Source organism: Mustela nigripes, chromosome 6, assembly GCF_022355385.1.
Source record: "Mustela nigripes isolate SB6536 chromosome 6, MUSNIG.SB6536, whole genome shotgun sequence".
In the NCBI taxonomy this organism is placed as follows: domain Eukaryota; kingdom Metazoa; phylum Chordata; class Mammalia; order Carnivora; family Mustelidae; genus Mustela; species Mustela nigripes.
Window position 1 is genome coordinate 51,198,331 of NC_081562.1, and position 12,565 is coordinate 51,210,895.

General features: G+C 41.7%; 1 protein-coding gene across 3 annotated transcripts in view; it reads right to left on the reverse strand.

Annotated features, from left to right (window-relative positions):
* The window catches only part of MSRB3 (methionine sulfoxide reductase B3), a 169,176-nt gene extending 160,048 nt beyond the window's left edge, over positions 1-9,128 (reverse strand). The window contains exon 1 of one of the 3 annotated variants that reach the window (XM_059402537.1): positions 8,963-9,128. In XM_059402537.1, the coding sequence (XP_059258520.1) occupies positions 8,963-9,053 (91 nt within the window). In that variant the 5' untranslated portion in view covers positions 9,054-9,128. Of the gene's footprint in view, positions 1-8,503; positions 8,600-8,962 lie in introns of those variants that run through there. The other 2 variants (XM_059402539.1, XM_059402538.1) reach the window with 2 other exon arrangements.
* Between the last annotated feature and the right edge of the window lie 3,437 nt (positions 9,129-12,565).

Below are 12,565 nucleotides of genomic sequence, written 5' to 3' on the forward strand. Positions count from 1 at the left end.
ATGATAGCATTAGATAGAGCTCCAAGGAATGCAAAAGTAAATAGTAAATTTTGTAGAGATAGATACATCTATAGTAAAACTATAAAAAAATAAAGTAAGAGTGAGGGAAAAAAAAGCAAGAGTGTATTAGTTATCACTTGTGCTAAGTGATTACCACAAAATGCAAGACTGGGAACTCTGAGCAGAAGGCAGGTGTAAAGGGAGGTCACACAGGCAACTTGAACATTCCACTTCCGAAGCTGAGCAGGAATACCTAGATTTTTAAAAATCATTCTTTATGTCTTATATATAGGTGTTATGTATTCTTTTTGGGCATGTGAAATATTTATTAAAAAGGGGGAAAACTTAGAAATAATGTTATAAAGGCAAGCGCCTGGGTGGCTCAGGGGGTTAAGCTTCTGCCTTTGGCTCAGATCATGATCTCAGGGTTCTGGGATTGAGGCCTACATTGGGCAGGGAGCCCACTTCTGCCTCTCTCTCTGCCTGCCTCTCTGCCTACTTGTGATCTCTCTCTCTCTCTCTGTCAAATAAATAAATAAAATCTTTTAAAAAAATACATTATAAAGGCAAGAGAAGATTTTTTTCCCCTGGCAAATCAGTAAAGTGTTGTTGTTTTTTTTTCCTTTAAAAGCTCAATGGAGATTTTCTTCTTTAATGATAAGAGCAAATTAACCAGTTTTAAGAATTAAAATTATTTCTAGGATGGTCAAAAGCAAATTCTACTAGCAGTGTACCCTGACTAAAAGAGGACTATTCCCATCTGAGATACATCATGAAGCCAAATAAGCAATTCTTAACTATACATTTAGATCAGCCAACATAGTTTCTAGTGCTTAAGGCCATTACTTTGAATGGGCTCGTTAATATGATGCTTCTAATACACAATCTATCCTCTAAATAAAAATTAGAAGGGTTATGTAATTTGCTATGGATCAAATTACTGAGCACATTAGGCTACAAAGTTCAAACATCAGATCTTAGTCACAAAATAACATTTATACTTCCACAAAATAAACAACTTGAACCAAACATAACAAGGGAAGACAACTTTGTATAATTTATTAATCATGTCATTTCCATTAAAAATTGTGAAAGCTACTTAGAGACTTTTAGACAACCCATAGACTACAGCACCTTAAAGTAAAAACAACATCGGGTATCACTCAGTCCACTTGGTTCAATTTGCTGACGTGAAAACTGAGGCACAGAGAGTGTAAATGCTTCACGGAAGAATAGAACCAGGAAAAACCAGTCTTCTGATCTGCTCTCCAATATTTTCACTGCACTACACTGACTCCTTTGCAACATGAACATATACACAAGGATGCAAATATACTAATGAGTCTGCAGTTTTTCAACTGGCTCTGCAGATCCCTTACCTTCAACCATGCTCTTCCTGGCTCCCTACAGTGATCTAACTAGATGGAGATCAGGAAGGACTTCAGTGTATGCACCTTTTCATTCTCAATTACTGTGTGACCAGGGCTCCCAGACAACCTGTGGTTCTTCAACTGTCATCCTACATAATGGACTGTGAACGGGGAGATATGGCCCTACCTTTCCTTAAACACTACTAATCTAAGATAAAATATCCACCTCTAACAGTCACCTTAGATGTCTCCCAACCCCAACCATGCCCAGATTCTCTGACAACCAAATACAACATAAATGAGAGAAATGAAAGGACAAACATAAAATTCAGGACTATCTGATTTATACAAAAACTGTCCTGATATTTTCTAAAGAGTCTAAATGTAATACAGGCTTATCTTCAGTGTTCCCTTAAACTTAACATATATGTTGAGGGACTGGTTGGTTTTGTTTTGTTTGCAGGGTTTTTTTTTTCCTTTAAAGAAAATAAACTGACCTGAGAAACCATAAAGATTTATTGTGTAATTTATTGTAATAGAAGACAGGCCATAAAAGAGATTGCTGTAGGTATATACTTGCATGAAAATCACCTACTAAATTTTATCCTAAAAAACAGGACTATGGCCCTAAGAATGATGCTTATATATCTGAAAATATAATCTTTAAAAATATTCATATACTAATCCCTGAGACTGCTTAACAGCCCAGTCTTAGCATATAGTACATTGCCCAGCATAAAACGGGCAACTGGTGTTCCTAGAGGATGTTGAGCAGGAACTTCCTTGTCCTTCCAAAATTTCAACCATGGCTCAGATTTTCAAACAAAATTCCCCTCCATATTCTAAAGTGACAATGAGCCACTGAACCCTGAGACCGGAACCTCCCTGAGAGTATTCACAAAGCAAGAAGTCAAGCTGTCTATGGACTCTATAAGCCATAATTTCCACATATGTATACTTTCTGAATGTGAGAATGCTTTTATATTAAAAAAAACTCATTTAAAATTTTTATAGTAGGTTTTTGCTATTATGTATTTTCTCAGTCAACAGCTACTAAAAACACAACCACTAGCATATGGGAGGGTTCCTTTTTTTAATCAAGTCAGAAATTATTCTTCATACTCCATACTGAACATAAATATGCCATTTCAGATAAACCTTATGAAGTGAATACTATTCTTAGAAACAATCATGATACCCCTTTGATCAGGAAGTTAAGCCCTGCAAGCACATTTCCTATACCGGCATCCGGCATCATTTCTCTATATCACCTGCAGTCACCTCCATATTTTACATACCTCTGCAGTTTATGCAAATAAAGCCCTTCAATGAAGTAAATTCCCTCTGATTTCCTTCAGAAAGACAAGTATCAAAAAATTAGTTTGCGGTATCCTGATAAACAGCACTCAGCTAGGTTAACACAGTCACAAATGCCAGGTAACAACGCTGCTCCAGGCTACCATGGCCCAGAGTCACAGAGCAAGGTATGGTGGCCCAGGTGACTGACTCAGGTGTTGGAGAACCATGTAGGCAACACTTGAAGAGATAAGGAAAAAAAGGCATTCTGTAAGAAAGAGGTAGGAGGGGCACCTGGGTGGCTCAGTGGGTTAGGGCCTCTGCCTTCAGCTCAGGTAATGACCCCAGGGTCCTGGGATCGAGCCCCACATCAGGCTCTCTGCTAGGCGGGGAGCCTGTTTCCCTTTCTCTCTCGGCCTACTGTGATCTCTCTCTCTGTCAAATAAATAAATAAAATCTTTAAGGAAAAAAAAAAAACAAAAAAGAAAGAAAGAGGTAGGAATGTGATTTATTATAAAGTTTTATTATAGATTAGGAAATTGTGAACAATTGTCTCGTGGATAAGAACTTGACCATAGCAATAAAAAGTACCCACAGAGGACCAGGGGAAAAATAAAAAAGCCAAAGAGTACTACATCTGATGGAATTATATTGGCTTCATATTCTTGGGGAAGGTAAAGGGATGAATGAGGAGGAGACAGTCAAATGTGTGTTTGAAGCTAAACGAACCACTTGTAAGAAGCCCAGAGGCACAGTGATGATGAAGACACTGAAAGGGTTAGTCCTTTATCTTAAGAAAGATAAGCCACTGAAGAGGTTAAGATGGGAAGTAGCAGCAACAATTTCTCTGTTTGGAAAGGTCTCTCTGGCTGCAGGATCCTTCGTTCAAGGCTTCCCACGTACTGTTCATGGAGTGAGTACATGGTGTCCCCCAAACAAGGAAAGCTCATGGACAGAATGCCATATACTGACAGGCCATCGTTCAAAGCTAGAAAAAGCTGCATCTTCCTGATGATGATGCTTTTCCTGGGCTTTTCCTCTTCCACCAGTCAACAAATACTTTCTTTTCCCTTTTATTTTTAGTCTTCCTTACTCATACATATGTTTTATCTCCAGCCCCAATCTCTCCAAGTCACAACCTCACATTTCTGACTTGACTACCCAGCTATCTCAACATGAATGTTCTACCAGCACCTCAAATGCAAAAGATCTAAAATAAAATTCATTTTTTACCCCCACCCACAAACTTACTGAGTGCACATTCTTGCAATCGCCCAAGCTTAACATCTTCCCATCATTTTTAGTCATCCCTCTCTTTCCCCATCTCCAGTTGTCTAAGGTCTACCTTAGCAACATCTCTCCAATCCCAGCACCACCACCTTAGCTCAGGTCTTCACTCCCTAAGAAAATCTCCTATAACCTTTCTTTATTAATCCAATGGTTTCTTTCCTGATTCAGTTCATCCTCTGAATTATTAAATAACATATTTCATAATCCAACTCTGATTTTGAGGATTTAGCTTGCTAACCCAGTCCAAATTTTCTAGCCTAGTATTAAAAGTATTAATATAAAATTCTAGTATTACTATAAAAATATAAATATTAAAAAGTATTAATATAAAAATCTAGGCCGAACCTAATTTTCAATTTTTATACTTTATCTTCCCACTATTCCCCTTCATATATGCTCCCATGTTTTCCTGTACCTGTCCTCTCTATCTAATCTGGGATATATTGGGTTCTTAACACAAGTCGATTTCCTTCCATATCAGTTGCCTTCCCCACCCATCTCGGTTTGTAGGGAAAGATCCTATTGTTCTATATAACTGATCATCACTCAGGAAATTAGAATATTCACGGAAAAGCCTGTAACATTTAAAAAACGACTAGGACTGAGAAAGAAGAGCGATATGATTGAGCTCCACCATCTGAAGAAGGCAGTGACAAGCAGGATGCCGTACAAGCTTCAGAACGTTTGAAAAAGCTAGAATCATTATGCTTGGGATGATGGGTTGCTAACAGCTTATCTGAATTCTTCTAGGTGATTCATTGGTCTAATAGAACCTACAGTCTAGTGAAGAAGATGAGTACATATGGACTTGATAATGCAAGATGGTAAAATCATGCTTCAATCAAGGTACAAAATGTCTTGGAAACACAAGGGAATGACAAATTCTAAGAGGTGAAAAAAGCTTCGCAAAGAACCATGAGATCAAGGCCTGAAAGACAGGTTAGGAGAGAAAAACAAGCGAAGCAGCGGAAGCAGTCTAAAGGAAAGGCAGAGATGGAAAATGCTACACATGGGTGAGGAACAGGAAACTAACTAAGGAACTCCCTAAGCTATTACTATTTTGAATGTCTCTAATTATCAATTAAATAGTTTTAATGAATTTACCCTTAAGAGCTATTTGAGCCCAGCATTTTAATTAAGTGAATTCCTGAAAATATGCAGACAATTATCTGCAGGGTCAATCAGTTCTTATTAAACAGGATTTTCACAAGTCAGGTGAATCCCAAACTGCTTTGTGACTCTTAAATGCGGGGCTACCCTCCATTCACTCCCCGAAGCTTCCTCTTGGGCATTTCAGCATTCCTGCTTCAGTGTGAATGAACTGCTCTAATATCCTAGGATCCCACTGAAGGTGGCAAGCTCTTTCCGATACATTCGGCAATCAAGAGAAAATTATATCCTTTAAGGACAAATAACCCCACAATACTAAATGTAAAAATGCAAAATCAAATCACATAAATGTCTACAGTACCTACTACAAAGAACTCCAGCATTAGAAGAGACCTTAGGGAAAATCTGTATCAAGACCCAAACTGTGTCTATCAGATTCTTTCTCTCAGGAATTCAGAATCAAGCCTCAATGACTTAGTCTTTCCCTGCAAACTGAAGGACACGTAAATACTCAGGAGAGGAGTCAAATTCAACCATGAACACAGGAAAGCAGGGGAAAAAAGTGGTCAGCAAAGAAAGAACAATGAAGCAAAGAAAGGTAAAGAGTAGAGACAGGGAAAGTTCCACATTTTCCAGTCCCTGGTCCCTAATATGGTCTGTCTGCATTTAGCGTCCATCGAATTCCTTTCTTTCGTTTTCCTAAAACTAGTTCAAGTTCATTTGTATTACTTGCAACAGAAGCTTAAATGAGACAATAACCAAATCCTCCATAAAGTCAATTGGTTGATTTATTACTGGCCTCCTTTTTCTATAATTTCTTTTCTCTTTCTTCGAATTTCCTTAAAAGCCATAAAAGATGGCTTTGGTATGCTATAGAGAAAATATGTGAACAAGTATCCAGGACCCTGCTGAGCCTTTTAAAAGAAAAACCAATTGTGCCCAGAAAGGAGGAAATACAGGAATATTCAAAGTAAAGCCTTGAGATATCTGTATAGCAATCACAGATGCTAACAACTAGAAAATTAAATAGCAATCTGATTACCCTCCTATCCAAATTCAATTTAATTCTGAATAAACAAGATGGGTAAGTCCAAGTACGATCAATAGGGCATTTTGTAGGAATGTAGGGCATTTCATCTGGAATGCTCCCAACCACAGAAAGGTTTGGGTGCTCTACAGTGGTATTGCTAACCCAGACACAAATTCCAAAACTGAATACCAAACCATCTTAGGGCCTGGGCTTAACTGCCCCAAAGAGCAGTTAGACATTTACCCTATGACATAACAAGCTATGTTACTTCTATTAGATGAGGGGAAGAGAAAGTAGCAGAAGCTTAATATCATGGAACTCTGTCAACATATGTGCATCTGTGTGCATGTGCCAGATATCAAGATGTTCCACAAGGTAGATCCACACCAATCAGATCTGACCACAAGTAAACCAGTTTAACACGTATAGCAAGTCAGAGGTGATAATCAGAAGTTTGAATCAATATAGTGTAGGCAGCTCTGCAGGATTATATAAACAAAAACAATGTTACAGTATCCTGGAGTTTGAAGGGACATGGAGACTATGTCCAACTTCATCACTTTACAGAGAAGGAAGCAAATGTCTGAACCAAATCCCCAACCATAATAAAGTGAGATGACAATGAGCCACTGAACGCTGGCAACAGCTGGTAACACAGGCAAGGTAAAATCAAAGAGCTGTGACCAGATAACAGACCAAAAAAGCATTATTTCCTAAAGTTCTTCTTTAATGGTTGAAATTTTATTTTTAATTTAAAAAGGATAAATGTATTACAAAAATGTAGGAAAAAATCTAAGCAACTACTCTTGGGATCTTTTCTGGATATTCTTGTTACTTGAGTTTAGCAAAATAGTAGTAAAGATTTCTGACCTAATTTGTTAACATTTTAGTTAGGATAACTAGAACAAGCACCTTAAAAAACAAAAAACTTAAAAAACCTAAAAAAACTAAAAAAAACTAAAAAAAGTTGATGCAAAATGTAAATGATGCTATATGTTTGCAACCTTGGCAGATAGGCAGTTTAGGCACTGTGACAAAATTCTATATGGCAGAGAACTTATTTTAATATTAAAAAAATTCCAGATGTTCACATAGGGCCCTAAGAAAAGTCATCAGAAATTAGACTTATATGTCAGCTGGGACCAAAATTAAAAGAATGAATGTTTAAAGGATCCAAATATAAAGTTGGTGTTCAAAAATACTGGCAAGGGCCCACAGTACAATGGATTTTGGTCTTCAAGGGCTGCTTTACCACAGGTATTATTAGGTAAGTCAACACATCACTGAGGGGGAAAAAAAAAAACAACAACAAAAACATATATTCCCCGGCAGTACAATCCACTCTTTATTGTGCAGCACAGTATTTTGTAGAAGACCACTAATAAAATGTGTAGTTAGAACTTCCTGTATTGCCCAAGAAGTATTATTAAAGATACTCCTAAAATATGAATCCATAAAAAGTAGGCTTTCTGAAAAACAGTTCTAGTCAAAAGCAAACATGAAATTGGTATCATTACTTAAATTAATAAGCTGCACATTTAATAAAGTCAAACATTTAAAAAATCTTCCGTTAATCTAAATTGACAATATTATAAGTTACATGAATCCTGAAGATTTTTTTATCGACCGACTATCTTGTAAAATCTGTTTTGTCACCAGTGCTGCAAACAGAATATGAAGTGACAGACAGAAAGTTCTGAGTATAATCTATGCTTAACAGAGTCAGTTTCCAACTAATCCATAAGTCCTAATTGCGAGCCATATCTTATGTTGACAGTTTAGTCTACTAGTGGCAAAAAACAAAAACAAACTAAAATTCCCTAATCTCAACTGAGGAATTAACGATTTTTCTTCTCCCATTCCAGCAAAAACTAAGAACTGAGAAGCTCTGATGATTAGTAAGTGAGACGCTCATCACAAATATCTAAGTTCATGCAATTTCACATGCACCTTAAACTCACGTTTGTAATTTCAAATAATTACCTTTTACAACCTTAGGGAAAAAAATTCTCACTGATATTTTCCACATGATTTAAAGAAAATGATCTTTAAAAATCATCCTCTTATGACTTCAGAATTACCCTAATTATAGTCCTAAACCAAGGAAGGCAGGAATGGCACCTTTCGTTCACAGAGTTTGACTTTAAACAGTGTAAAACTTACACACTCGGATGCTTTTTTCCGCTCAAAAACAAAACAAAACTGGTACCTGGAAAACTCGGGGTTTTGTTCAGTTTGGGCCTATTAAATACCAGCGGGGCCCGTGGGGAGCGGGAGCCCGAGCCCCCGGCGCGGGCGACGCGGCGGACGGGCGACCGTGCGCCTCTGGGTGGCCCCCACTCGCCGCCCCCAGCTCCGCCCGGCGCCCCACGCCCCTCCCGACGCGCAGCCGGAGCGCGGGCCTGACCTGCTCATTCCCACGCACCCCGGCCCGTTATCCGAGCGGGCACTTCGGTGGGAGCCCCCGCGGCTCCTCCTGCGCCTTCCCGAAGCCCGCGCGGCCCCCCTCCCGTGCCTCCTGCGGGCTGCCCCGCCAAGCCCCTCCCCGAGGGCCCGCGTCCGGCGAGAGCGTCCCTCCGGCTCAGGTTCGCTCCGGGGACGGGATAAGGTGTCAGCGAGGCGGCCAGACGCCTCCCGTAGGCGGGGGCGCAACCAGCCTGACCTCCTTCCATCCGCGCCCCCCCCCCCCCGCACGCGCGGGGCGCTCCCCTTCAGCGCCCCTCCCCGGCCCAAGACAGGGGGCGTCCCCGCCGGAGGCTGAAGGGGGCGCAGCCGGCGCTCGGAGGGGATCGGGGGTCTGGGTCACACTTCTACTCGGGTTGGGGTGGGAGAAGAGAGGCGAGGGGGAGAGGGCGCCCAAACTTACCTGACTGCGCGGCTCCCCGCGCCACGGCCGTGGCCAGCCAGAGACAGAGGCAGAGCGAGAGGGGGCGCGGGAGGGTCCGCCGCGGGCTCATGGAAGAGCCAGGGAGCCGCCGCCGCCGCCGCCGCCGCCGCCGCCGCCGCCGTCCGAGCCTCCCTCACTCCCTCCCTCCCAGCCTCCGGGCGACGGACGGGGCGGCGGGAGGCATGACGGGAAATTCCTGGGCACGGGCAGCCGAGTCCAAATATGAGCATAGGAGACGAGCGAGGGAGGACCGCGGAGCGCGCCCGCCGCGGACGGGGCCGGCTGCCCGGCCTCGGCGGCCGCCAACTCCCTCCTCCTCCAAATCCTCCTCCTCCACAGCCGCCGCGGTGCTGCCGGCCGCGAGCGCGAGCAAAAGGTGGACTCTCTCCGCCAGGGCGCATCCCTCTCCGGGGTGGAGGCCCAAGGGCAGAGCCTAGCATCCCACCCAGGTCCCACCTGAGACCCCTGAGCAGGGTGGAGAAGAGAGAAACCACCACGGGGAGACCAGACAGCGAGCGGAGGACGCGAGGGAAGACGCCTGAGGAGTTTGAGGAGACGCCCGCTGTGCCCCCCGATCACTGGAGAGCTTTGGTCATGAGAGCATAAAAAGATCTGGCAAGTACTTCTGTAAGTGGGAGGGTGAGGCTGCAGCGGCACTGCCAGTTCTGCATTCAGGTGAGCCGTCTGATAAACAACAAACAGGCATTATAAGACACGAAAGCACCCTCCTGCATTCCAAGGGAGCCTTTCTATGGAGAGGAGGCAGGCTTCGTGACAACAGTTTTCATAATAGTTAAATGTTGAGACGGGTTGTCCTTTCCACCAGCAACCTCTCTTCTTCCCCTTACACTAGTTTTTGTATTTGTTGTAGCTTGTCTAAAAGGCAGTATTGAAATTTATTCAGAAGGTGCTACCTCCGATGGCCAAATTGTCAGTCCCAGATGTTTAATTACAGGCCCAAGCCACTAGTCCCCTGCCTTTTCTTTGGCACTGATAACTCCTCCGGTAATCAAGTCCAAATGACCCTTAGCTTCTCAAGACAACGTAATTATATCTTAATTACTATAATTTATTATTTTTATTCACACTGGCACGACAGGCCCTGCAGATGCAAGATGTTATATAGAATTACTTAGGAACATTTTAAGATGCTACAAAAATGATTTATTGATGCAAAATTCTTAAGGGGTAAATGCCAAACAGATTTAGAATGTGGATTATTCTAGTGTGAACTAAAGTGCGGTAATTTGTACATCACACTGCTTGTCTGAAAATGCTGATTTGAAAAGCAGAAACTTCAAAACAAATTTAATTCTAGCAAATTATTAAGGCCCATATGCCAAAAACCACTCCAATTGCAAGTAGCTCCCCTTAAATCATCTGGTACTGAGAAACACCACATCCCGTGAATTACTCCTGGCAAATGGGCAGATTTTATCCTTAATTTACTAGCAGTGATAATGAGGCTAAGGGCAGATGACCTAAGTAAGCTAAGGGTAAATAAACTGTAATACGGTGGGGCGCCTCAGTGGCTTAAGCCTCTGTCTTTGGCTCAGGTCATGATCTCAGGGTGTTGGGATCGAGCCCTGCATCGGGCTTTCTGCTCAGTGGGGAGTCTGCTTCCCTCTCTCTTTCTGCCTACTTGTGCTCTCTCTCTAATAAATAAAAATTTTTTTAAAAATGGTAATACAGTAAATAAGGGATTTAAAAGACACATGGTATTATTCAGTTTAGGTACCTAGAAGCTGGGCGGTAGGAGGGGAATACTCAGTAAAACAATTTAATATTCACTCCCTTTTCTCTTTTTTGTATATTTAACTGGGTATGACATAAGCATCTGTTTGTCTTTTTTTTTTTTTTTTAAGATTTATTTTTATTTGAAAGAAAGCGCACTCAAGTCAGGGGGAGGGACAGAGGGAGAGAAAGAGAGAGAACCTCAAGCAGACTCGCTGCTGAGCACGGAGCCCGATGCAGGGCTCTATCCCAGGACCCTGAGATCATGACCTGAGGTGAAACCAAGAGCTGGACGCTCAACTGACGGAGCCACCCAGGGACCCAAGCATCTGTTTTCCTTAATTCCCTTACAACTAATGTTGTTCTTTGCCCACAGTCAACAGTTTAACAGGTTGTTTAAAAACAAAAGGAGGGCTGCCTGGGTGGCTCAGTGGGTTGGGCCTCTGCCTTCAGCTCAGGTCATGATGTCGGGGTCCTGGGATTGAGCCCCACATCGGGCTCTGTGCTCAGCAGGTATCCTGCTTCCCCCTCTCTCTCTGCCTGTCTCCCTACCTACTTGTGATCTCTTTCTCTGTCAAATAAATATATAAAATCTTAAAAAAAAAAAAAAAAAAGGAAATGAACACAGTAATTTGTGGACTGCTATACAGCTGCTCTGAGCTAAGTGCAGAGAAAAGCTTGTTTCAAAGGATTGTAATAATTATAGTAATATTTAAAATTCTTCTAAGTTGCATATAAGTTGACCTTATAAGCAAAAACATAAAATTTTAAACAAGGCATTATCTTACAACCTAATTCATATTAATATAAGTGGAGAGTTAAGTGATTATACCAATTCTACTGACTTGACAGCAAAACTAGCAGCTGGTTTTGCTTTTATTTTTGATTTTTAAGATTCTATCTATTTATTTGAGAGGGGCAGGCGGGAGAGGAGCAGAGGGAGAGGAACAAGTGGACTCTGCACTGAGCATGGAGCCCAAGGGCATTCCCCATCGATCCCATGAGCCTGAGATCACAACCACAGCTGAAACCAAGAGTGGGCCCTTCAACCAACCTAGCCACCCAGGTGCCCCATTCCCTCAACTGTCTTCAAGGCTCCAATAAGTATGTTAAAGAGAGGAGCAAAGAGTTGAAGGTACTTGAGTGTGTAACAAGTGCCAGACACTGAGCTAGATGTTTTACCCAGGGTACTTCATTTAATCCTTACAAATATCTCTGAGCTTATTATCCTTTATCCGTATTTTACAACTAAGGAGAATGTGGCATAGATAAATTATGTTACCAGGAAGGGGTGAAGGAGCATTTGAATTCAAAGCTCATTCCAAAATTCTATATACTCTTTTTGCTGTATGAATTTTTCCCATTTTCCAAATGCCCAGGATTCACTGGGCTCTTGTGGTTTTAAGTAACTGGTGTGCACTCAAGTTACCTCAGGTAATAAGGGGTAAAGAATACGTGTGGAAATAAGACCAGAGACTTAACCGGCTTGTCGGGTCATCCTTTGTGAGCCTGGGAGGTGGAGGCTTTGCCTTTGATAAGCACCAGGAACAGGAAAGGTACTCCCCTCTGACCACATTCCTGTGAGCTTTGTAATTTAACCACTGATATTTAAATCATATATTTCACAACATTTTCTCTAACATCTTTTTTAATATAATCTTAAAACCAATCATGTTAACATATTACCTTAAACATTGTTTGTTTTTAAGACAAAGGACCCAGAAGAGGTAACTGCTTGCCTGCTCCCCAGATACCATCCCTTCCCTTAGCCAGTGGTGTGCTCGTAAATTTTTGAAAACCAGATCAGGAGGAGAGAGACCTCAATTATAACAAAAACCAGTTGATGTG